The sequence below is a fragment of the Ricinus communis genome, chromosome 2 (assembly GCF_019578655.1).
Source record: "Ricinus communis isolate WT05 ecotype wild-type chromosome 2, ASM1957865v1, whole genome shotgun sequence".
In the NCBI taxonomy this organism is placed as follows: Eukaryota; Viridiplantae; Streptophyta; class Magnoliopsida; order Malpighiales; family Euphorbiaceae; genus Ricinus; species Ricinus communis.
In genome coordinates, this window is record NC_063257.1 from 4509550 (window position 1) to 4535755 (window position 26206).

The window sequence follows — 26206 nt, forward strand, 5'->3', positions numbered from 1 at the left end:
AAACTAGTGAGTTTGAACAACTCAAGTGGGAGCAATGCTTATCCATTGAAGCTGTTGATCAATCTGTTGTTGTGAATTCTGTTGTGCAACAAACAGATGCAGAACCATATGCTAATACTTCCATAGACTATAGCAAGGATTGAATTGTTGATTATGGTTGCTCTCATCATGCAACGAGACATGATTCTTTACTCTCTAATGTTCGTCCGCATTATGGAAACAAAGCTATTATTACAGCTGATAATTCATTATATCCTGTCGTGAACGAAGGACAGCTCGATGTCAAGAAAGATATTTCCAATGTTGGTGTCGTTTCTCTCGAAGATGTTTATCATGTTCCAGACTTAAAGAAGAATCTTGCTTCAGTTTCTCAGATTGCTGATTCTGGGAGGTATGTTCCTTTTAGTCCAAATGATGTGAAAATTATTTTCAATATAAAACACCTTCAAGCTGATGTTTTATTTACTGGAAAAAGAAAATAGTCACTCTATGTATTGTCTGCAAGTGATGCATATGTGGAAAAGACAGGTCAGAATGCAAGTGTGACACTTTGGCATGCTCGGTTAGGCCACATTGGTTATCAATTGCTGCAGAAAATCTCTACAAAGAAGCTTCTTGATGGTGTTCCTCCTTTTAAAGAAATTCATCAAGATGTGGTTTGTCCTGGTTGCCAATATGGAAAATCACATCGTCTTCCTTTCCCGAATTCAAAGAATAGAGCTACTGCTGCACTACAGCTGGTACATTCAGATCTGATGGGCCCAACTAGAATACCTAGTTACAATAGTTTTCATTATGTAATGGTTCTTGTGGATGACTTCTCTTGGTTCACGTGGGTGTTTTTCTTGGAACACAAAAGTGAGACTTTCTCCAAGTTTATTCAGTTCAAGGAGAAGGTGGAGAAAGAATTTGGGCTGCCAATAAAGTGTCTACGCACCGATAATGGAGGAGAATACACGTCTGATCAATTCCTAAATTATTGCAGAGAATATGGCATTCGGCGTCAAATGACTTGTCCAGAAACTCCACAGCAAAATGGAGTTGCTGAGCGCAAGTTGGCACATCTCCCATCCATGTGCTTGTCATGGTTGCATGCAAAGAACCTTCCGAGAGAGCTATGGGCAGCAGCTATTCAATCAGCTTGTCATGTCATAAATTGTCTACCTCCGTGGCCAGGAACATAATCATCTCCTTCTGAAGCATTATACCATCACAAACCAAATGTGAGTTATTTTCGAGTCTTTGGCTCAGTTTGTTATGTCCATGTTTTAAAAATTAATCGGACTAAACTTGACCCAAGGGCAAGGCGTTGTGTTTTTGTTGGTTATGACACTCACAGGAAAGGATGGAGATGTATGGATCCAGAAACAAAGAAAGTTGTTGTTTCTTGTGATGTGGTGTTTGATGAAGTTTCATCACATCATATTGATGCAGATACAAATAGAGGCACAACTGATCTTTTTCATTTTTTTGGTGACAATGCATCCAGTGAAAGGGGGAGCAATACTACTCCTTCTGGAGAAAATATTCGGCAAGATGAGGTTACAGGGACTGCTATTCGGAGGTCCTCTAGGCAAAGAAAGCAACCTGATTATTTAACTGATTATGAAGTTCAGTTAAATCATTGCTCTGTTGTGTCCTGTTTTCTGATGGGAGATTCATGTGTTAATGAACCTAAGTTTTACAAAGAAGCTAAAGGTATTTTTGAATGGGAAGAAGCAATGCCGGAGGAAATATCAGCTTTAAACAAGAACTGCACATGGGAGCTTATTCCGAATCCAAAGAATGTTGAATTAGTTACTTGTAAATGGGTTTACAAGTTAAAGAAAAGGGCTGATGGCATTATCGACAGGTAAAAAGCTCGTGTTGTTGCTCGTGGTTTTTCTCAGCAATATGGTCTAGATTACGAGGAGACTTTCAGTCCTGTTGCTAAAATGGTGACGATTCAAACAATTATATCACTGGCTGTTTACAAAGGCTAGAAACTGCGGCAATTAGACGTGAAGAATGCATTTCTTTATGGAGAGTTGGATAAAGATATCTTTATGGAGCAACCACATGGATTCATTTCTAAGGAGTTTCCAGATTATGTGTGCTGACTCAAGAATGCTTTGTATGGCCTCAAATAAGCTCCACGTGCTTGGTATGGTAAAATTGCTCAATACCTTGATTTTTGTGGTTTCGAGTCTTCAAATGCAGATTCAAGTTTATTTGTTAAGAAAACATCTATAGTGTGCACAATGCTCATTCTTTATGTGGATGACATGATCATTACTGGTGATGACAATGCTGAAATAACTTGTGTTCGAGATGCTCTGTCTCTTCGATTTGAAATGAAGAGATTGGGAGAGGTTAGCTGTTTTCTTGGCTTGGAGGTTAAAAGGTCAGATGGATATTTTCTCTCTCAACGAGGATATGCAACAAGTTTACTGAATTGTTTTCGTATGAGGGAGTCAAAAGCAATGACTACTCCTATGAAACCTTGCTTGAAGTTAACTAAAGATGAAGGAAAACTATTGGAAGATGCAACACTTCTCCGACAGCTTGTTAGTAGTTTATTCTATTTAACTATCACAAGGCCTGACATTTCATATTCTGTAGGAGTCATCTCTCAGTTTATGGACAAACCACGTGAGAGCCATTTAATTGCAGCAAAGAGGATTCTTCGCTATGTAAAAAGCACTCTGAATTTTGGGTTATTGTATAAGCAGCATGCATCATTTCTTCTGACTGGTTTTGTAGATGCAGACTGGGCTGGTGATGTGAATGATAGGCGCTCCACAACAGGGTATTGTTTTAATACAGGTTCAACAGCAGTCTCATGGTGCAGCAAAAAGCAAACTACTGTTGCTCTTTCAAGTTGTGAAGCTGAATATGTAGCGGCTCATATGGCCACTCAAGAGTGTATTTGGCTTAAGAGGCTTATTCAAGAAATATTCTCTGTCTTGGATTATCCAGTTCCCATTCACTATGATAATGAAAGTGCAATTAAGCTTACTGGAAATCCAGTGTTTCATGGCCGCACAAAACACATTGAAACACATTATCATTTCGTTCGAGAAAAAGTTTTGACTCAAGACATTCAGCTGCAGAAAATACGAACTGAAGATCAAGTTGCTGATATATTTACCAAAGCACTTGGCAAAGCAAAATTTGAAGTGTTTCGAAGTGCTCTTGGTGTTGTTGACAGTAAGTTTGCACTAAGGGAGGTGTTGCAGATTAGTGAAACTTACTATCATAGTTGTTGAATTAGTCTTTGCTGAACTATTATAGTTGTTAAATTAGTCTTTGCTGAATAAGTCTATTTTGTTTGAAATTTTTTATTTATTTAAGAAGCTGATGTTAATTTCCTTTTTATTTAGGAGTTAGTAGCTTTTATTTAGGCAAATAAACTCAAAAGACACGTGTGTATTGGTTGAGATATTTTAGTGCATTTTTTAGTATTTATAAAGTTGTAAACGTTGTTTAATTTATGATTATCTTTTAGTAATAAAAATTCAGTTTAAAAAGGATCTTCTCTGCTTTCTCTTTGGTTGATTCTTATCTTTATATTTCTTACAAATCTTTCTTCTTATTGACTCCCTTGTCTTAATCTTGTTTCAAATACAAGAGTGGGTGAATGCTCTGCAGTTTTTCCACTTCCAGCGTCAAGAATTACAGAAAAGGACTCTTGTCACAAGAGGAAGAAAAATAATTAATGATATCCTATATTGATGGACTTTGGCAATTTTCGCAAGTTTTCAGGGTAAACCCTGTAGTCGTTTTTGGCCGATCAATTAGGTGGGTACGAGAATGCTGTAGTCTTTTATACTTGGGCAGAAGTTCGTCTGATTATGTGGTATATTTGGTACAGGAAACTGATGATAATGATGATAAGTAACAATGGTGTGAGAGTAAGAAACTGATAATCCTGTGGTTGGCATGGCCGTATCACTTCAGCAATTATCAGAGACAAAATACATTGAATAAGTGTCAATCATTAATGAAATGTAAAACGTAATTAATGTATATTATTGGACAAATTTTCCAGTACTCATGTATAGATAATAAGAACTATAATTCATGTAATAAAGCTGCCAATGAAATGATTCTTAATTTCTCCAAACTCTTGGTGCCAAACGTGAAGAATTAGGCAGTATTGCATCAGTAACGCAAATCAAATGTTACTTAAAAACGTCTCCAATCCAATTAACAACGTTTTCTTCAGAAAAGATAAGGACGCGGACGCGGCGCCTAACGACTGAGTTGGAGAAAATCATCAGAAAACGACAGCCTGCCATTGTAGACTGCAGAAACACTTTCTTCAATTGTCAAATTTCATTTTTGACGTATTGCATAAGGTTAAATGGTCAAGTCATCGTGCGTTGAACATGGTTTATCACAGAATTCATCTTATTGCAAGTTTATATTAATAAACAAGATTTGCTTATATCAGGAATCAAATTTTTATTTGTTCTAGAGCTGGGGCGCAGAAACTAGACCGTTATGTAAGTTTTTGAGTCTAATAAATTATTAAAGTTGAGACTTTATCTCATTCAAATAATTAATCTTATTCTTGGGTCTTGTTCACTGAAATTGTTTGATTCCAAATTCAGAGCAGTCCCTGTGGATTTGAGATATACAAATATCACTAGGATTTGAGTCTGAAAGGTTGAAAAAGGAAAAAAAAAAAAAAAAAAGTCTACTAGGAGGGGCAGATTTTGGAACCATTCATATGAATCCAAAGGTAAACAAAATATGGAGAGGAAGAGGATGATGTGGGTTTGCTATCCTCAATAATTAAGTTGCATTGGAGCAAGCAAACTCAAGTTTTGCTTGTTGGACCATGTTTCATCATTGTCAACATCATCCTCGTCTTCTGCTCACCCTATATATATATAGCATTTCATTAGGGATGGGAACTGAAAACGAAAGTTCACCACCTCTTCTTACTAACGGTAACCTCTTGCCTTCTCCCTACAGCTTGACAAGTACCAAACCGTTACTACTTACATTCCTCCTCGATAAACAAGTACGTACCCTATATAATCAACTATCCAAAAAATAACCACAAAAAAAAAAGTTAAGAAAATTCCATTGAAGCTTCTATCCACCAAACTAGGCTTCAAAAGAAAACAAATGACCTAATATAAGAGGATGAGGATGATCCCAGTCAACAGGTAAAGCAGCACTATTATAAACATGTTTAGCAATCCCATGCGCCACTTGGTTGCATAATCTTTTAAAACAAACAGTTGAAGAGAAAAAGGAAAAGCATAAGTTGTCTAATGTTCTACACAATAAGATTGGAATTTGAGACTTGTTATTCACTATAATCGGTGAAAATTGTTTCTCTTTTTTCTTTTGTGTAGTGATTATTGCAAAATATATCTCATACCAGGTTTGATTTGTCAAACGAAATAAAAAAGGGGTACACATAATAATTTTATCATATCACATGCTACCCTAAAGTTGTCATTATGCTTGAAATTATTGGAGGTCCTTTCATGGCAAATTCTGGAAGCGTGCTGTATAATAATTCGAAAATAAAATAAATGATGAAATTAATAAACGAAAAAACACAAAGAGACCCTTATGTCAGAAGAGTGTGTACCTATAAGAAAGAGTAGGCATATACATGACAAACTACATTAAATGTTCAAAAAAAAGAAAAAACAAATTCATTGATTGTTTCAGTCGGTCGAAGCAACAAATGCCATGAGTCGTGTATTTAAATTGAAAATGAAAGTAGGATGAGCAGTATCTTATCACTGCGCCATTTTTATGGCCTTGTACAGAAATTGACAAACCACTGATGGGGGCCTTTCCTTTCTCTCTGCCAAATACATTTGGGGTCACAAGTTTACCTCCATCTTCCTCCCTAATACCCTACTGATCACCAATCCTCAAATCAACTTGTTTATTTTCTTTATTTCATTTTCTCTTATATATATATATATATATCTTTTTCAGGGACTATTATGAATTCTTAGCTATTGTTCTCAAACTGTGAATTATTTCTTTATGTCACCAGATATTCCAATCTAATCTATTCCGGGATTTGACAAGGTCTTTAGGTACACATCTTTTCTTCAGATGATTGAGAGTGACTTGCTGTTATTGTAGAGGCCAATTTGTGGCTTGTTTTGAATCTTTTGCGAAAAATTATAGAAGCATATTCTTTTCTTTTGTAGAAAGTATGAATGACATTAGCTGAAAATTAATGAAATTATTTTGCAATAATTGACGGTCCACACTTTCGTCATGCTTGCTCCTTATTCTTATGAAAGTTTTGGATTCAGAATAAAAACTTTATTATTCACCAAAGATTCAACTGATGCTTTTTTTCCCAAACATTTTTCACTTTTTTGATGCCATATGCTGGGCCTTACTATCATATGGGCCGAAAAGACGCAGTCTTTGCCCAAAATCCGAGTTGGATAGGCGGGAACCCGACCCGACCGATTAATTCCGTAGCCTTTTGAACCGTTTCGGTTATTAGTTATTTTGGCGCAAAACAAACAAAGCTTTGCCAGACATCTTGAAACGACGACAAACGCACAGGGTGGTCAAAATACGAACCTCGCAGATCTTTCTTTCGCATCTGAAATAAGAACTGTAAACCCTGAATTTGTAGATCTAAACAAGGTTTTTGCTTCTGTTTTATTATTTTGTTAATTGTTTCGTATATCGTGTCATTTTATTAATTCATTCGTACCGAATTATCACACTACACCACGTATGAAGGGTAGAAATGCATTATTTCTGAGAAACTGAACATTCCTGGTGAGGCTCTCTGGTGTTTTTATGTGGTTATCTGATTCTTTTCTATATATAATGCGTGTAGTATATAAGCAATCAACAATGACTTATGCACCTTGTTTACACTAAATGAACTTTGGTGATATCAGATTCCTTTAGTTCTAATCGTTTTATTATTACGATTGAATCATTTTGCATTATTATCACATTTTCTTTGTAATGTTCCTGTGCAGCTGTCAGGTACATTGTTGACGAACCAGGAGAGTTTTGGGAGCTGATTTGCTGGGAGAGGAGAGATTCTGGAGAGCAATAACCACTAAGAGGTTTTTGTGGTTTTTCATGTGGTTATTGCGTGCCTGTCAATGAAACGAGCTCCAAAAGGTGTTTGCTTGTTTGCTCAAAACTATGGGGTTTAAGGGGGATATTGAATTTTTAAAGAGATTTGAATACTTGGCTTCAAATATAGGAATGTAGGTTTTGGGGATTTTTATTCTTCAAAGCATCTGGGATGGTTAGTTGGTGTATATCATTAATGTGGGCTAGTGAATACGTTACCCAATGTGAAGTCAAATTTGATTATAACTAAGCTGATTGCCATGTGGGACGCTGTGCAAGAAATTGCCATTTACATCCATAAGTTTCACAACCTTGACCTTTTCCAACAAGGGTAAGCGCATTTTATTTGATCATTAACCTCGAATGAAATTTATTTTATTGTTATTTTTTATTTCAAAGTTTAGTTTTTTGGTTTAGATTCTATCAAATCAAGGTTAGCATGAGATGGGAAGATAATGCATATACTACTTTGGGAACTCCTGCCAGGGTTGTTCAGTATGAAGGTACCATTGATGAATTCCCCTTGTGTTCTTTTACTTTTATTTTTAATTATTTTGAGGTTCTAGAGATATATATTTATCAAAAGAAGAAGAATAGATAAGTAATTCTCTATTTTTTTGGTCTTCTTAAGGTTAAAATCAAAATTTACATGACATTAAGGTGCAGTGAATTGATATTAGTAAATATCTTTGGAGATATAATTAGAAGAATCTTGTGGGTTATAGAATTCAGGACTTGATAAGGGCACACTATGTTCCTTAGAACAAAGATGCCTACTGCCATTTTTCTGAAGACAACATTTGTCAAAGAACAAGAAGGAAAAGGAGAAGGAAAAAATGCTTTTTCTTTTGGGAGAGTGTGATTCATAGAAGAAACTATTAGTGTTTTGAGCACTCATTAGAACGGCCTTTGACCTTTGCACTACATTGATGGGGTAGCTCTTTCCATTCCATAAATGCCCTAACCCAACCTAATGAGGTTAAACCTAGGATTTGGAGATATCTCTTGGAGACTAATCATTTTAAGTTATAAACATCCAGATTCTCAGGTTCTGGATTTACCCTAAGAGCTAATTAAGATGTCTATGCTACATTCACTTGTTTCTATTATTCTATGTAATTACCTTTTCTTAGTTCTTACTATTCCTATTTAGAAAAACAATATGCGTTTTTTAAATCATTAAGTGATTAATTTCATGCTTGATGTTTATGGTCATATACTGTGTGTACTCCAGCTAATGACTTGGGTTCTAATGACATTTGTGGGACATGGAGGATCAATGATATAGACAATAGTTTCTTAACACAGCCCTTTCGGATTAAATATGCGAGGCAGGATGTTTGTTTATCTGTCATGGTTTCGTTCGTTCTATCTCTAAGTAAATATAAGGTAACTTTTCTCTCCAAATATATATTTATATGTTTGGGTATATGTCTTTGTTTGCCAAAGAAGGTACCCCTTCTTTTACTTTATATTCTAGTAAGAAAGGAGAGTGTAAAAGAAATAAATGTGGCCAGAGGTTGCCGTCAGCGACAAACTGGATCAAGTGAGTTCAACATATGAGTGCAAAAACAAACAGCTCTAGAAAGTGGGTTATACTTCAATTAGGTATTAGAGTTTGGACTTTAGTGATTCTGGGATTGCTTTTTGGTGCTTTAGCAAGCAATATAAAATAAATCATAGAGTTCTGGAAGGAAAGAGGAGGATAAAGAATGATGGTTTTGTGTTGTCTTTGCAATTAGATAGGAACCTAATGTTTCAAGGGCCAGTGCTTGCATTTGCGGATATTATGGTACAAGTTTTTTATTTACTTGCCATGGCGTTCAGCTTTTGCGTATTTGGAAGGCTATCTTCTTCCAATATTTAATGTGATTGGAAGGTCTTTCACTGTTGTCCTCTTGCTATTAATAAGAGGAAGATGGTTTATTCTTTTTCTTGCAATTCTTCTTCTTATCTGTTATGAAGCCTTTGTTTACTCCAAAAAGGATAACCCTTATGTTGATATGACTTATGTTTTACAGGTTCCACCCACATCTGCTGTTATTTTGAAATTTGAGCTTATACATGCCCCCATGACAGAGAATAGGTAAGTTGGAAATAACTTGTATTTGGTAATTGTGCAGCCTGCGAGCCTGATCTTGATAAACTTAAATTGCATACTAACACCGGTCTATTGCACTCCATGCAGGCTTGAGTTGTTAGCATACCTGGAAGCTTCCTCTGTCGCAGTCCATGAATTTCGAATTCCTCCTAAAGCTCTTCTGGGATTGCATTCATACTGCCCTATCCATTTTGATGTGTTTCATGCTGTGCTCGTCGAAGCAAGTGTCCATCTCAGTCTACTGAAAGCAGGATACTACCCAAAGATATCCAGGTTTGTTACATTTTTCTATCAAATAAGTAACTTGCTTCTGATCAAATGTCAACTGTGTTTTATATAGTAACTTGCCGTATTTATCATTGCAGTGATCCTTACCAAGTTGAAGATGTTGCTGGCGAAATAATTGAAATGTCGAATCAAGTATGCTTTTATTAATATCTTGCATATGGTTATTTCGCATGACTTTATCTCAGTTGCTCTTGATAACTGTACAGTTACATATTTTATGTTCATTCTTTTGACTGCATTGTTTTCTGGTGAATTATTATATACCAATGAGAATGCATGTTCACATGTGAATGCATGTATTCTTTTACTTATTTATTTATTTGTATTTACTATTTTTTTTGTGCATGCACTTAAATTTGCATTTGGTTATGTTCAAAAACTGCAGTTTACTAGCTTGGGATTGTCTTATTTTCCCTTGCACAAGCTTAATTTCTGCGTAAACGATTTCCAACTTTCAAAAAGTATACACTAAATGCAGTAAAACCTCTTGATAGATATAAACTTATGTATCTTATTTCTAGTTTTTATTATTTTACTAACAAAATTAAAATTAAATATTAAGTCTCATTCAAACCTCTGACTATAGAGAATTTCTTTGTGTGGTTTTCACACCTGTGAGCTACTTCACCTAAGATTGGACGTTACACAATGAAATAACTATATAATCAGTGCCAACAGAGAAACGCCTTATTAAACCATCCAAATGGGGTGCAAACGCGAGGACGGACCTATAAATTTTTAGATGCCGAAGATCAGTGGAAGGATGATCAGCTGATCTGACATCTTACTATGTAACAATGCTTCATGGAGTCCCCCCCAATTAACAGTGCTTAACTAAAAAATAATTTCTGAAGATGAAAGTTCTCCAAAGTTGTAGAACCTAGAATCCCACTAATTTAATATATGATGGATTCCTGAATCTTCACATGCAACTTACAATGGTGGACGGGATTGTTGTTTTATGTTTATATAGGTACTGTGGCCATCGGTTCCTTCAAACTTGTTCTCCGTGCATTGAACTTGTGATTTTGTGCTTGATCAGGCAGTGGGTCCGGCGGATTTTGTCGGCATGAACCAGATCATGCTCGTTAAATCATTATTAGTATCACGTGATGCTTTACTGGGAGAGCTACAGAGACTTAGCAAATCCATCGACCAAGTAATTGATTTAACTGATTTTATAGCCAAAATGAATGATGTGAAGATGTTTGATTCTATCCTAAGAGCAGATCTGGGTACTGCATATGGTGAAGTTGGGGGGCAACACAAAAAGCAAAATGATTTCAAGGTCCCAAATAGTGATAAGCTGCCCTACTTTCTACCAAAGGAAGCTGTAGGGGACATTTTTCATTTGCTGGGTGCTCAAATATCATACTTGTGGAGCACTTTTCTGCAGTTTCATAGGTTTACTTTTGCTCTTGTTCAGTAGAATCATTTGACCATTTTTTAGTTGCATAAAAAGTGAGCCAGGTGCTAACTTATTTGAGTCTATTCTGAAATCATTTATTAAGACTGCTGATTTGCTTTTAATCTTTTTGTTCAATGCCAATATCAATTGAACCTTTGTGTCATACTATTTCAAGCTAAACTTTTGATACTTCACTATTTCTCAAGTATATTTGCTGGTTGTTTTGGTATTGTTTAATACCTTACCGTTTTCCAGCACACTTCATTGACGAAAGGCTTAATCATGAAGTTGACTTAACCTATTTGGAACATCCTTCAAATTAGACTTGATTGATATTCATATCCTCGGCTGCTATCTGTAATATGAGGAGTTTAACCACTGCTGATGTTTTTACTTTCATTCCAGGGCAAATAAAATAAAGATTTTGGAATGTCTGCGTGATGCCTGGGCTAAGGACCGCAGAGCTGAATGGTCAATTTGGATGGTTTACTCTAAGGTTGAGATGCCTCATCATTACATAAGTAGTGGGAGTCATGATTCTTCCCACCATATTGTTGACAAAAGAGTTTCGAGTTTCTGGAAGTTAGCTAATGATGTACACCCTTGTTCTTCATGCTTTATTGCTGTTATAGCATATAAAATTCTACTCTTGGTTTGGAATCTTTTCTTGGTAGTCTTTTTAGTTTTCTTTTGTGTTATGTACAGCCTGTCCAGACTGCAGCTACTCGTGCTGAGCTTCATCGTCGAAGTATTGGCCAAATGAGGGTGAATTATTACTCCCAGATTGACTGATTTGACGTCCTCATCTTCCTTGTACTCTGGAGTTCTACAGAGCTAGTTTTCTTTTTCTTGCAGATTAATACTCGGTCAATTCAAGATATGTATATATTTGGAGATCCTCTACGGATTCCTATTATCTTTGTGGAGCGTGTCATAAATGCACCACGCCGTACTCTTAGTGAGAATTCTTATTTTAGAGATTTGGACCTGATAGATTCACCTGGCTTACTCTCCGAACCTGGTACTGAAGCACTAAGGAAGATCCATCGTGGCAACTTGCGAAAAAAAAGACGCGAGTTAAAGATTGTTGTTTTCGTACATGGATTTCAGGCAAGTCTTGCTCTTCACAGTTCTATTGAATCTGTAGACTATATTGCATTTTTTTCTTCAGTGCTCAGTTCTTTCTTTATGTTTTTCACTGGTCTTATTTTTTCCCTTTAAGAGCAAAGTTTATAGATGGAAACCAAATGTGTTTGGTGTTGTAAACTTATAATTGTGCCTATGTGCTGTAATTGTACTTAATTTACATTATATAATGTATGTTAGTTTATCGGCTAAACTTGATCAGTGAAAAGCTCTTTCCCTATAATTGATAAATTGGAGTCTTACTGTTGATCAAGGAGTTACTATATCCCATCTGAAATTTTCAAATCATTTGTGTTAATTGAACTTCTCTACTTTGTTGTTTGGAAGATGTGAACCAAATTCTCCTATTGAAAGTTAAAGTGGGCACAACAGAGATGATTTACAACACGCATCTGAATTTTATTTAGCACATTGTCCTTTCCTGAAGCAGTGGGTTGCATTATTTTCCCTGGAAGCATCCAAAAGAACCATGGATAAGGTTCTTCTTGAGCTGGGTTTTAGCTGAACAGATTTGGATCAGACTCACTTCGTTGTCTTGTGTGCTTAACTATTTTGATATTAACTTTTCCATCCATGCAGTCCATGGTTTAAAGTTACTGTTAGTTAATCGCGGTTCAATTCACCTCTTACCGGAAGAATATCTTGAAACTGTGAGATTGAACCTCTTTGCTTGCACAGAACTTGAAAAATAGATGAGTTGTTTTAGCAGAGCTTGGACTAATTATCATGATTCTATCTTCTTCTCCTGGCTGATAGGACAGTTATTTGATTGTTTGATTCTGCTTTAGGGAAATATGTTGATCCTCTTATCTTAAATTGAATTCCACATTTAGGAAATCAATGGTTTTCGTGGCTACAGTATAATTTTTGTTTCATTTGTGTTCTCTGCTGCCATAAACTTTTTTTTATTTTTCTATATATACTATTTATTCATCGGTACATCTTTTGTAAATTCTATTTCTTCCACGTTTGAACTGAATTATAGTTTAAGCTTTTATATCAGTAGACTTATTATATTTTTTCTTGAAAATCCAATAAATTAGGGACATCATCTGGATTTACGACTTGTTCGAAATCAATGGCTTTTGATAGATCCAAAGATAGAAGTTCTCATGTCACAGGTAAATGAAGAAAAAACATCAGGAGACTTCAGAGAAATGGGATTAAGGCTGGCAAGTGAAGTGATCTCATTTGTTAAAAGAAAAGTGGAAAAATATTCAAGATCTGGTGGTCCAAGAGAAATCAAGCTTAGTTTTGTTGGGCATTCCATTGGCAATGTCATTATAAGAGCAGCATTAGCAGGTAACGTTTATCACATTAGGATGCCATATGGTTCAATTTGTCAGTAATTCAAGACCAGATCTTTGTTTATGTTGCCACAGAGAGCATTATGGAACCATTACAAAGACACCTCTACACATATGTTTCTATATCTGGTCCACAGTTGGGGTATCTTTACAGCTCGAACTCTTTATTTAATTCTGGGATGTGGTTTATGAAGAAGTTCAAAGGAAATCAGTGCATTCATCAGCTCACTTTCACGGACGACCCAAATCTCCAAAACACCTTCTTCTACAGACTCTGTGAGGTATTGAAAATTCTTTGTTTTCAGTCAATCTTGTCCGGGATTAGGCGTTATTGTCATTGTTTTCTTTCTTGACCTGATGTATCTTTCTTGCTTGCTTTTTGGGAAAAGAAATGTGATGATGATTTTGCACAACAGATTTATATATTTCCATGCATGTGTGTGTGAAAGGAAAGCAAAATGCTAATTGTTTACTTTTTGACTGAAATTCTGAAATATTTTCATTTATTCTTTCAGAAGAAGACATTAGAGAATTTCAAACATGTAATACTGATTTCTTCTCCCCAGGTATTTCCCTAACATGCTATATCTGCAAGTCACTTTTTGAAATTCTCACTCTCTAACTGGGCAATCTGGGTTGTTCAAGTTTCCGAGAAATTGTTAGGATTCGTAGATTACTATACTACTCCTGTTTGAACTATAATGATAAAACAAACATGAAGATTTTTAGGTGATTACATTTCTCTCAGGATGGTTATGTGCCATACCATTCAGCCAGAATGGAGTTATGCCGATCTGCTTCCAGGGATTACTCAAGGAAGGGCAGAGTATTTCTGGAGATGCTGAACAATTGCTTAGATCAGATACGGGCCCCAACCTCAGAGCAACGGGTATTCATGCGCTGTGATGTCAACTTTGATACATCTTCCTATGGCAAGAACTTTAACACTTTCATCGGGCGGGCTGCCCATATTGAGTTCTTGGAGTCTGATATATACGTAAGGTTCATAATGTGGTCTTTCCAGGAACTATTTCGTTGATGAGCCGCGTATTTATATGATCTCTGCCACCCCACTTTTGCTACTGTCTTGGCAGACTGCCTCGAGCCTTGGCGATCAGATTCAGAAATGGTCCTTACTTGAAACAAGGATCCCGACAAACGACTGGCGGCCACTCAGAATAGACTTGAAGCAATTATTAACAGAAAATATGTCGTCGGGCGTTTTTCAAGTGTTGGTCGGGGTTGGGAATTGGATACCATTATTAAAAAATCATAATAATTATAATAATAATTTAGTAGGGTGACCTGATTATTATTTTTAGATTATATGCTAATGGAAAATGAAATACTAACAACACTTTCTTTGTAATTGGTTTATTTTATTTGTTACTTCTAATAAAAAATTATAATATTATTGTAATAAATAACAGTAACTTATTCTTTTGTTTATCTCTGTATCACTGAATATTATTATTTACAAATTTTTACCAAAGATGAGGTAAATCAATTATTACAAAAAACAGCGGCTCGAAAAAATGTTTAAAATAAAGTATTTGTAATACCCTGAATTTTTATATGTTTAATAATGAATTATTTTTCCATATCCAATTAGTTTGATTTTTAAGGAGTTAATTAAATAAATTATTTGAGGAATAAATTATATTTTTTATTTAGTTATTCAAAATTTTTCCAAATGCATATTTATATAAGTAAAATTATATATTGGAAAATTATGGTAGAAATTGTAAGGGATGTTTTTATAAAAGAATTTTGGAAAAATTTGTATTATAATTGATTAGTAGTATTAAATTTTAAGTTGGAAATTGATTATTTAATTTAATTTAATTGTGTGTAGGATTTAATTGGAAATTTATTTTGGAATAAGGATTGACAGTATAATGTTATTTTTATGAGGGTTTAATGGAAATTTGTGAGCTTGGTATTTTTATAAATAAATATGTCGGTCAGGGGTATTTATGTAATTATGTATTTTCAATAATTCGGATTTGGCCCAAATTAAATAGTTAGGGGCTTAATTGAAAGGCTAAAAAGAAGTTTGGGGGTTAAATTGGAATTACGGGATGAAATTGTAAGTAATTAAGAAAGTTGAGGGACCAAGTTGTAATAAGAAAAGTTCGGGGGCCTAATGTCGATATTGAAAGGAATGGAAGTCGAGGGAAGAAGAAGAGAGGAAAAGAGATGTCGGGGAGAGAGAGCGCGGAGGAAGGAGGCTGGCCGTCTGTCCGGGCGGGTCGGCAAGAAGTGCAGCGGCAGCAGCTCGGCAGCCTCGAGGAGGAAGATGGCCGAAGCTTCCTTGCCGCCTTCCGACGTCGGTGGTCGGCCGATCTTGGTGCCGATCGACTCTACCGGCTTTGTTTTGGCTGTCGATAGTGGTGGCGGAAAGGAAGATCCGGTGGAGAGAGAAAATGGAGGCAGCCGAGGTTTTGGGTTTTTTCAGCCCGGCTATGGAAGATCGGAGGACGTATCCCGACTCTCCTCACCAAGTTTCCGAAATGGCACCGGCTTCGTGGCGATCGGGCTTCGTTCGCGAATCGACGGTCGAGATCATCCGCAAATCTCTCCTAATGATCGGGTGTCGATCGGAAAATCGGAAGCGGGATCGCCTTGCGTCGTTGTGAGTTCGATGGTGTGTTCGGATCGTCGATCGGACTCCGTGGGAAAGTCGGCCGGCGATCGAGCATCTCGGTAATTTTCTTTGGCCCGTTAATTTTAGAAATTCTTGGTTTAATTGTGTCTATTGGATGGTATTGAGTATTTGATGATATTTGTGAGTCAAAAATAATTGTCCGGTTTACTGCCTCGTATTTTGTCTTTGTGTGGGAGTCGGAAATAGTGAAGTTTGGGGACCCGACTCCGTTGTTTAAATTGTTGGATATTTGGAGTGTTTTTCCGGCAGTCCTAGACCCGTTTTTACGGGGGGTAATGTTCGTGTTGTAAGGGAGGTTCTCACGGATTTTCTAGAATTCTCCGAGTCGAGATTCTGCCAGGAATCTAGACCTAGGATCTATTGTAATTGTTTCATCGTTTTGATAAATTATTTTCCGTGACTAGATTGTCAGTTCGTTCGGCTCACTCCTACCGAGGTACCGGAGCAGAGCTAGGAGGTCGCCAAACCTGTGAGTTAAAGTCATTTAATCATTGCACTATTGCTAAGTCTGATTTTAATATGCTATTTTGGAAGTTTATGTTTAACATGGTTACTAATATCTCAACGTAATTAATTTCTGGATTATTAATTATTGAAGATAATATGAGTATTATTATAGTAATGTTATAATAATTCCAAATATTATCGATTTTCCACCGAAACACTGATGTTTTACTCTTAATTGTTAATCATTAATTTGATATGGTTGAATGACTTCATTATACAATGATATTTATTAAATGGATGATTGTGTCTTGGGAAGCGTGGCTTGTAGAACATGCCGCAGTAATGATCATGGACATGTAATAAGATTTTCATGGGTTTGCCCTGGTCGAGCATGGCTCTCTGGGCTGATTTATGTAAATTGTCGAAGGTAAGGTCCCTGGTCGAGCATTGCTCTCGGGGCGCTGGCTTATTTGGATACTTAAGTGACCAGACTGGAGGTAAAGTCCCTGGTCGAGCATTGCTCTCGGGGCGCCAGTCTTATTGGATTAAGAGAGCCGAATGGCTACTAGATTTCTTATTTGGATACTTAAGTGACGGTGGAGGTAAGGTCCCTGGTCGAGCATTGCTCTCGGGGCGCCAATCTTATTGGATTAAGAGAGCCAAAATGGCTGTTAGAATTTGGGGTTAGGGTTCTACTGAGCCACTCGTCCCGTAAAAGTAAAAATATATTTTTATTTATTCATTTATTTATTTATTTATTATGGTATGATTATAATATGGATTGTATTTACGTGCATGGTTGATATATTGATTCGAATGATTAATATTTTATGTGAAGAAAGTAATAGGGTATGATTATAGTATGATTGGTATTTATGTGCATGGTTTGATATACTAATTTGAATAATCTATGTTTTCTGAGAAGAATGCAATAGTCCCCAGGTTATTTGATTTTAACTCACTCTCGAGACCCGATCTCATTTTTATTTTTTTCGGATTCGTATTGTTAGTCCTCTCGCGACTCTTATTCAAGAACTCCTTCATCATCGGGTGATGTATTTGATTTGGTATGTAAATTGGTAAATCTTAGATTCTCCGCAGTAGTAATAGTAGATGTATCAGTTGTAAATTTTCTGAGTTTCAGGTCTCGCCTAGTTCTTTTCTGGCAGACCGAAGTATTTATGTAGAATGTAGCTATTAAGATAATTTGTGGCTTTAATAACATTAATTTAGACGAGATTTGTTTAAGTCAATGAGTGTCAAGCTTACTACGGGTTTCGGTGGCCTGCCTACCCATTTCCTAGTGCCGGTCACGGACCCACGGGTGAGGTCGTGACAGTATTGGTAGTATTCTCTAAAAGACATGTTGTTGTTTATATGGAGGATTACTTTTGTGAACTGGTGCATAAATTTTGTTTGCAATAATTGATGTCCATATTACAAATGGAACATGTCCACCTATTGTAGGTTCAGCTTTCTGATCCAGAATTCCATTCGGCAATATTTTATTTATAAAATAATTTATGTCAATATTTGACACATACGATAAACATTCACGTTTCTCAGACGCTCATATGTGTCACCTGACGCGCGTGTAAGATACTGATATAATTTCTTTTAAAAAAATAATTTATGTTGATTAATTTTTATATCAAATGTTCATCAAATATGAGTTGAATATTTATTATTTAAACATAAAATGTTCATTGTTTGTTAATTTAATTTTATTAAAAAGGTATATATTACAATATAAATATATATAGTATAACTTTAACTTGCAAAATATCTATTAACAAACTAATGAATATTATAATTATAAATGATGAATGTTTATATCAATCATAAAAACTTTTTTAATATGTATCACAAAAATAATAAAAGTTTTCATAAATAATTAATATTTCTATTTAAAATTATTGATGAACATTATATACACAGACAATAAATATTGATAAATAATACATCAAACAAAAATGAATATAAACATTAACTATAATGAATATTAAACTCACTGATAATAAATATTTTAATATAAAAATAATTAATTATTATAGAATATTACATCTAATAGACATTATACATATAGAAAATAAACATTTTAGTATATGTAAATGAATAAAAAAATTAATATGTATATGATCTAATAAGATATTTTTGACATGTGTTATTATATTCTGATACATATGATTTTTAATTTTAACATGTATTCTTATTATTGACACGTAAAATTTAAGTTTATATATAATTTTTTATATAATATTAATTTTTATAATTAGAATGTACCATAAATCTTAGAAAGAAAATGCACTAAGCATGTGTTATGGACTCTGGTACATGTAGATTCATTGACCGGGGTCCATGTTATAACAATTGGGATTTATATGCGGCATCATTTTACTTGTATAAAAATCTGTGTTTTAAGTTTTACAGGCGCGTCAAATGCTGATATAATTTTTTTTAAAAAAATTATTTATATTCATTATTTGTTAATTTAATTTTGTTAAAAACGTTATATGTTCATTATTTTGTGACTTAATTTTGTTGAAAAGATATGTATATCGCAATATAAATATTTGTAGTATAATTTTAGATTTATTTCTTTTCTGTTTACCAATTTTGTAAAGACGATTTAAGTTATATCTGCATAATATATGTTTATTTGAATGAATTAGTGGGTATGATTTTTATCAATGACGAATATTTATTGACAAACTAATGAATATTATACCTATAAATGATGAATGTTTATACCAATCATAAAATATTTTCAATATGCATCACAAAAGTAATAAAAAATTTCATAAATAGTCAAAAATTTTATTTAAGAATATTGATGAACATTATATATACAAACAATGAATATTGCATTACTAGATAATGAACATTAATATTAACACTGATGAATAATACATTAAACGAAATGAACATAAACATTGACTATAATAATATTAAATACATAAATATTAAATATTTAAATATAAAAAATTAATTATTATAGAATATTACATCTAATGGATATTATACATTTAGAAAATAAACATTTTAATACATGATTAAAATGTATATAGTCTAATAAAAACGTTTTGATATGTGTTACTATATTATAATATGTATGACTTTTAATTTTGATACACGTAAAATTCAAGTTTATGTATAATTTTATAATATTTTTATTAATTTTTTATAATTTTTACATTTTTGTATTAATAAAATTTTAAAATATGAAAAAACTAGCAAAGATGTTAAAGATATTTAATTTATTATTATTATTTTTAAGTATTTTAATTAATTATAAAATATTAAAATATATATTTAATTTTATATATAAATTTAATTTAAATTATTATTTATAATCTAAATAATTACGACAGTCGTACAACAGACGGATAAACAACTAGTTTTTATAAATATATTTAAAATATTATTTTTAATCTAATATTAATATTAAATTCATTTTATTATAATAAACAAATAAAAATCTCATGAGTTAAAAATAAATACACATGTCAAAATAAAAAAAATTCAAATAGTGACAGTAAAATAGTTATAAACACATAAATAAATTACTAATTCTTATAAATATATAAAATTTTATTCAATATACAATTTTTAATATAATATTAATTTTTATAAATTTATTTTATTATTAATTCAAAATAATTAGAACTATACAATTTAAAAAAAAGGGTGAAAAAACAGGGATAAAAATCTCCGCTTTATGTAATTGGAAAGCTGTTATACTCTCCCTTTCTCCATACACACGTGCTATTTAGACTCCGGTCCATGTAGAATCATGGAGACATTGCCTATTGTCATATTGAGTGTAATAACAATATTTGATTGTGTTCACAATAAAAATTTACTTCTATTATTTACTGTTTGCAAACACAACAGATATTATTTTTCTATAAATTCCTTAATTTTGATATACCTTATTTTTTTATTAGAGTAAAAAGATAAAATATATGATCTTAGAATTAAATTCAAAAGTACTTTTTCAAAATTCCTTTTCAACATAAACAAAAACATTCACAATTACAAAATTATTCACTTATCATTGTACTCGAATATTTAAAGCAAAAAAAATAATAGAGAAAATGATAAAGAATTTTTATTTTTCTTTTCTATATTTTCATATATCTTTTTTCTTTTCTATATTTACAAATTAGAAAGAAACAACTTGATATATGCATTTACACCTAAATTGAGTTTATGATGTGTAATTTGAATTTTTTTCACATTGATTAATTTATTTATATGGTTATAAACAAAAATATAATTAAGTGGAGATATATAAATTGAATAATTATAAATATTATTACAAATTAATAGATTATCTTTAATTTATATTTAGAATGAGAAATAATAAGTATAAAATTTATGATGTTTTTCTCTAGCTTGCAACAAATTATCTTTAATAAAATTTCGTTCCTTTTATATTTGTCATATAAGTAAAATCTCATATAGTACAGAAATAGGGGCTTGAACTCAAGACATCATTTGAATTAGATTTCAAGTATTTCTTTTGTCTATGAATTCATTAACATAATTTTCTATAAAATATATTTGGTGAATAATACGCATATTCGTTATAAAATTAATATGTTTGAAACTAAAAGTATGGGAGTTCTATTTATTTTATATTAGAATAATTACATTTTTAGTGTATGAATTTGTTAAAAAAATAACAATTGAATGGTTCAATTTTTTTAAATTAATAATTAAGTATGATAACTAGTAAAAAAATAACAAAATGATATTTTTAGCAGGTGACTTTCAAATTTTCCTTAAATGTTTACAGATATAAATAAAAGAGCAAAAATCGTTAAACACATAAAAAATAAAAATGAATTTATTAATGATATAGTTATAAGGTAAATTTATTTTATATAATTCTGTTTCTCTATCTTTTATTAATCCTCAATTAGTAGTCATAATTCTTATTCTCTAATTGACAAATCTTGATAAAACTCTATTGACTTGATAAAAACACACTTATATATAATAAATAAATTTTATTACATTTTACAAAATATTTTAACAATATATTTTTTATTTTTTATCTCATTACCTGCAAAAAAATTATTTTTTTCTTCTACAAATTGCCACATATAATTATTAATTTTAAGATTTTTATTATTTAATTATTATTTTAATAATTTAGACACCAAAAATATAATTATCCCAATTACCTTAAAAAAGCTTCATTAATAATATAAGGCTGTTAATAAAATATGTGCCTCTTAAAGTTAAAAGTACGGATCAATTAAGCTTATAGGTGTACTGGCGCCGCGAAGATCATGGACATAAATGGAGATTACTGCGTTTCTGCGACACCTTGACCGGAGACAACATAAGATGATATCCAATTCCAATTTTTGATTTGATACGGTGGATAATAATACTTAAATTAAATTCCTTAATTTTCTCACTATCCAAATCCGACTAAAAACAAATCTCTTCGTCCTTATCCATAATCTCATACTTAATTGTTGTTTACTTAAATTGCTCATCTATTGTAATTGGTCCATAGGCTTTTGCCTCTTCTTGATCTTAAAAAGAAAATTGCTCATCTATTTACAATACTACTCAGTCAATTTCCTTCTCCATTCTCAGACCGAGTTCTGTGGTTTGGTTCGAGTTGATAATGGATGATCTCTCTCTTCCTCATGACTCCCTGTTTCTTGGATTCGACAGCTCTACGCAGTAAGTCCCTTCCTTTCAACACATTAAACCAACCCAGATAGCTAAGTCGAGTTCTGATTGTTGGGTTCTTTTCAATTTATTTAGATTCTGAATTTTCTATTGTGATTGGCATGTTAAATTGATTAATTTTTCTTTCTTTAATATACTGTTTTAGTTTCTCTTGCTTATGAAATTAACTTAAAATTTGATTACTTTTAAAGGTCATTGAAGGCAACTGTTTTGGACTCCAATCTCAACATTGTCAAATCAGAGCAAATTCACTTTGACTCTGATTTGCCTCATTATGAGACTAAAGATGGAGTATATAGAGACACATCTGATAATGGCAAAATTGTTTCACCAACTTTGATGTGGGTAGAGGCTCTTGACCTCGTTCTTCAAAGGCTCAAAAAATCTGGTTTCGAATTCGGGAAAGTTGTTGCTCTTTCTGGTAGCGGACAGCAACATGGTAGTGTTTATTGGAGGAAAGGTAGTTCTTCAATTTTAACAATGTTGGACTCCAGAAAGCCAATGGTGGATCAGCTTGGTAATGCTTTTTCTATTAAGGAATCGCCAATTTGGATGGATAGTAGCACCACTGTGCAATGTAGGGAGATTGAAGAGGCTGTTGGTGGAGCTTTGGAGTTGTCCAAACTTACTGGGTCTCGTGCATATGAAAGATTCACAGGACCACAGATTAGGAAGATTTTTTGGAGACAGCCAGAAGCTTATAGTGATACTGAGAGGATTTCCCTTGTTAGCTCATTCATGGCATCTCTTTTCATTGGAGGATATGCTTGTATTGATTATACTGATGGTTCTGGGATGAATTTGATGGACATTAAGAAAAAAGCCTGGTCTAAAATTGCTTTGGAGGTTTTGCCTTCTTTATACACTTGTGCTTTATGGTTGCTAAATCATCTTTGCGTGTTGCGGTTTATATTTATTGGATTTTATTGTCAAACGTAGGCCACCGCACCAGGCTTGATTGAAAAACTTGGAAGAATGGCTCCTGCCTATGAAGTTGCAGGTCATATCGCCCCATATTTTGTGAAGAGGTTAGTTGCATGCTTGTATCTTGTGCTATTTCTTTCTTTTTCCACATTGCATTTCCTACATACTGTTAATTTGTTTTTCCAATGAAGTATACTAGATATTGCTATGATGTGCTTATTACTACAAGCAAAATTCTTATCATGTAAATGTGAATTGACCTTGGAGGAACTTCTGTATCTGATTAGCTGCTCCCACTTGCTCCCGACTCTGTTACATGTTTCAACAATAATATTTGATATACTCATCACTTTCATACTATTTCAGTTGTTCAATTACTTTGACCTAATAGTTGTGTTGTCCTGTTTGTGAATGCTTATTGAGTCTGGTTTCTTGGCTAATATAGATTGGCACCTTGAATACTTATCAATTTCCGTGCAGATATAAATTTAATCGAGACTGTCTGGTTGTTCAGTGGTCTGGAGACAACCCCAACAGTCTAGCAGGTCAGTGATTTCTCAATATAACAACTGGCAGACTCATTATGAAGGCGATTTTATTTGTTTTGGTTATTTGGGTATGTTATTATATCACGTGGTGCTGCTCAGAATTTTCCTATTTTTTCCTTTTACATATAGAAGGCAATACAGTAACCTATGTATGAACTCATTCCAAACCCTATACATAAACTCGTTCAAAACATATATTAGAGATGCTCTTTGTTATTCTCACCCTTTCATTGTAGAATAGTTTGCATTTGCTGTAGTTGCTCAATTGTGGTCATTGTTTTGTGATCTATTTGAAATCTAAAGGAATTTATCTGATAAATGCTTTAACATTAATGGTTTCAATGAACAAAGGGAAAATTGAAGTACTTACAACTTGCCATTAACTAATCTCACTAGTAAGATCTACATCTAAGATTAATACATACAATTGGTCAATAACTTTTTAAATCAAAATTTTGTTTCGTTGTCAGACTCAACAATAATACTGCCATTACTTGCTGAGAATTGTAAACTTCTTTATCCTTTGTCTTGATTTTTTTTTTTTCCTTTACTAAAATCATCTTGAAACTGCAGGTTTAACCCTTAGCATCCCAGGGGATCTAGCTATTAGCCTTGGCACCAGTGACACCGTAAGTTGGAATAAGACACAGCTTTCTGCATTCTTACCTTTGCTAGGTTGATGAGCCTAATTTAGTCAGTCTGATAGTCTAATCTCAGTGTCAGCATAACCTAAGTAATCTTCCATCATTGGTTTCGTTTATTTTATAATAAATTGGAGCTGTATAAATCATTTGAGCAGCATTGCTTTATGTGAGGGTTGTTCTTTGTTTAGTAGATTCATGTACCCGACTTTTCTGATTGTACTCGTCAAATAGGTTTTTGGAATTGCCACTGACCCTCAACCTGGACTAGAAGGGCATGTTTTGCCTAATCCTGTGGATACTGAGGGTTACATGGTTATGTTGTGCTACAAAAATGGGTCTCTGACTCGTGAAGGTACTAACCCCATTGTTATGCATTTAGCATTGCCATTAATAGTCTTTAATCTGACATTAATCTTGGAATAGATGTTCGCAACCGCTGTGCTGAGAAATCTTGGGAAGTCTTCAACAAGTTTCTGGAACAAACAACACCTCTTAATGGTATGTGCATAAACTTAGATAGTGTACTTTTCCTTGATATGTTCTGTGTATGTTCTGTGTCTCATTCTAGTCTCTTCAATAGATGGAAAAATTGGCTTCTACTACAAAGACCACGAAATTCTTCCTCCCCTGCCAGGTCAGTTATGGATCATGTTTAGCAATTTCTTTCACCATGCCTAGTGTGAGATTATCATTCTGCTTAGCTTTCCTGTCTTATTTTCTGTACTGAACATATACATATGGAACTGTCACGCATCTTTTTAGGGTTTCTGTTCTTACACTAGTAAACCGATACAGAAGTTATCCATCTCGTGCAATCTCATAATACAAATAAAGAATCTATTTTAGCACCTAATGCGTATCTCAAATTGTTAAATTAATTTGTTATAAGCATGTGATGTCTGTTTGTCCTTATTTTTCCCTTTCTTTCTTGCAAAAGAATCCTCAAATGACTAACAGTTATTTTTCAACCAGTTGGCTTCCATCGCTATGTGCTCCAAAATTTCACTGGTGAGAATCTGGATGAAGTGAATGAACAGGAAGTTCAGGAATTTGATCCCGCTTCTGAGGTTGGTTTTTTTTTTCTTGGCTATTTTTGCATGTGTTGATGCTGTAGTGCAAGACTTTCTTTTCAAATTACCGGTCTCCTTTTGCAGGTTCGGGCATTGATTGAGGGCCAATTTCTCTCGATGCGAGCTCATGCTGAAAGATTTGGAATGCCCACCCCTCCAAAACGAATAATAGCTACTGGTGGAGCATCAGCAAATCAAAGCATTTTGAACTCAGTAGCATCAATATTTGGGTGTGATGTCTACACTGTTCAAAGACCTGGTATGCAGTTGTCTTGTGTTGGAACATCTGGTTTAAATAGAGATTCAGGAACAACATAGAGTGATATCAAATTCTTGGTTCACCTTTTATCTGTATTAAACTCTCACTTTAATAATGTCCTAGCCTTTTCTAATAAAGAAGCCCATTAACTTGGTTGACAGATTCTGCCTCCCTAGGAGCTGCATTAAGGGCTGCTCATGGTTGGCTGTGCAATAAGAAGGGAAGTTTTGTGCCAATTGCATGCTTGTACAAGGACAAGTTGGAGAAGTCAGCTCTCAGCTGCAAGCTTTCTGTTAGTGCTGGGAATCAAAAATTAGTTTCCCAATATGCTTTATTAATGAAGAAGAGAATGGAAATAGAAAATCGCCTTGTTGAAAAGCTTGGACGGTGTTGAAAAGGAGAAAAACTCCACATCATCTTTAAAGATGCGTATCGGTTGTCAAATATTGAATTTCTTTTTGATGGGAACATGTGTTGAACTTTTACATATCAATAAGAAGGGCTTGGTTTTCCACAATTTGTCTCCGACTTTTCAGTGTAAATAGGAAACTGTCATGCTTGCATATTTTATCTGGGATCGACTTTGAAGTTTACAAGTAAACAC

General features: G+C 33.7%; 3 protein-coding genes across 10 annotated transcripts; all 3 read left to right on the forward strand.

Annotated features, from left to right (window-relative positions):
• The first annotated feature begins 2240 nt into the window (after nucleotides 1-2240).
• LOC125369181 (uncharacterized mitochondrial protein AtMg00810-like) lies at nucleotides 2241-3248 on the forward strand. The gene has a single exon (XM_048370906.1). The coding sequence runs from the start codon at nucleotides 2241-2243 to the stop codon at nucleotides 3246-3248; it is 1008 nt and encodes a 335-aa protein (XP_048226863.1).
• Nucleotides 3249-4916: 1668 nt separating this feature from the next.
• LOC8288081 (protein FAM135B) lies at nucleotides 4917-14653 on the forward strand. 7 transcript variants are annotated; one of them, XM_015718135.3, is made up of 15 exons: nucleotides 4917-6056; nucleotides 6975-7408; nucleotides 7495-7580; nucleotides 8312-8466; nucleotides 9099-9163; nucleotides 9266-9451; nucleotides 9544-9598; nucleotides 10509-10870; nucleotides 11280-11469; nucleotides 11580-11639; nucleotides 11730-11984; nucleotides 13064-13322; nucleotides 13403-13608; nucleotides 13843-13893; nucleotides 14076-14653. In XM_015718135.3, exons 2-15 carry the CDS (start codon nucleotides 7338-7340, stop codon nucleotides 14364-14366), a joined length of 2292 nt encoding a protein of 763 aa, XP_015573621.2. In that variant the 5' UTR covers nucleotides 4917-6056; nucleotides 6975-7337; the 3' UTR covers nucleotides 14367-14653. The 7 variants fall into 7 exon arrangements, with proteins under 7 accessions (XP_015573621.2, XP_048227392.1, XP_025012447.2 ...); XM_048371435.1 differs by lacking the exon at nucleotides 4917-6056 and adding an exon at nucleotides 6161-6627 and having other exon boundaries at nucleotides 14057-14653; XM_025156679.2 differs by lacking the exon at nucleotides 4917-6056 and adding an exon at nucleotides 6182-6627.
• Nucleotides 14654-21700: 7047 nt separating this feature from the next.
• LOC8288080 (xylulose kinase 2) lies at nucleotides 21701-26119 on the forward strand. Of its 2 annotated transcripts, XM_015719499.3 has the most exons (12): nucleotides 21701-21833; nucleotides 22059-22148; nucleotides 22349-23003; nucleotides 23097-23185; nucleotides 23562-23626; nucleotides 24203-24258; nucleotides 24505-24625; nucleotides 24697-24771; nucleotides 24854-24907; nucleotides 25246-25340; nucleotides 25428-25602; nucleotides 25764-26119. In XM_015719499.3, the coding sequence occupies exons 2-12, from the start codon at nucleotides 22090-22092 to the stop codon at nucleotides 25994-25996; spliced, it is 1677 nt and encodes a 558-aa protein (XP_015574985.1). In that variant the 5' UTR covers nucleotides 21701-21833; nucleotides 22059-22089; the 3' UTR covers nucleotides 25997-26119. The 2 variants fall into 2 exon arrangements, with proteins under 2 accessions (XP_015574985.1, XP_002510011.1); XM_002509965.4 differs by lacking the exon at nucleotides 21701-21833 and having other exon boundaries at nucleotides 21850-22148.
• Nucleotides 26120-26206: the final 87 nt, after the last annotated feature.

What these genes read in the sequence shown, in the direction of transcription:
- LOC125369181 (XM_048370906.1), top strand. Translation starts at nt 2,241, where the DNA reads ATGCTCATTCTTTATGTGGATGACATGATCATTACTGGTGATGACAAT.
- LOC8288081 (XM_015718135.3), top strand. Translation starts at nt 7,338, where the DNA reads ATGTGGGACGCTGTGCAAGAAATTGCCATTTACATCCATAAGTTTCAC. An exon ending in TATCTCTAAGTAAATATAAG is followed by an intron (nt 8,467 to 9,098) that starts GTAACTTTTCTC and finishes TATGTTTTACAG; the next exon opens with GTTCCACCCACATCTGCTGT. An exon ending in GAAGTATTGGCCAAATGAGG is followed by an intron (nt 11,640 to 11,729) that starts GTGAATTATTAC and finishes TTTTTCTTGCAG; the next exon opens with ATTAATACTCGGTCAATTCA.
- LOC8288080 (XM_015719499.3), top strand. Translation starts at nt 22,090, where the DNA reads ATGGATGATCTCTCTCTTCCTCATGACTCCCTGTTTCTTGGATTCGAC. An exon ending in GGATTCGACAGCTCTACGCA is followed by an intron (nt 22,149 to 22,348) that starts GTAAGTCCCTTC and finishes TTACTTTTAAAG; the next exon opens with GTCATTGAAGGCAACTGTTT. An exon ending in AATTCTTCCTCCCCTGCCAG is followed by an intron (nt 24,908 to 25,245) that starts GTCAGTTATGGA and finishes TTTTTCAACCAG; the next exon opens with TTGGCTTCCATCGCTATGTG.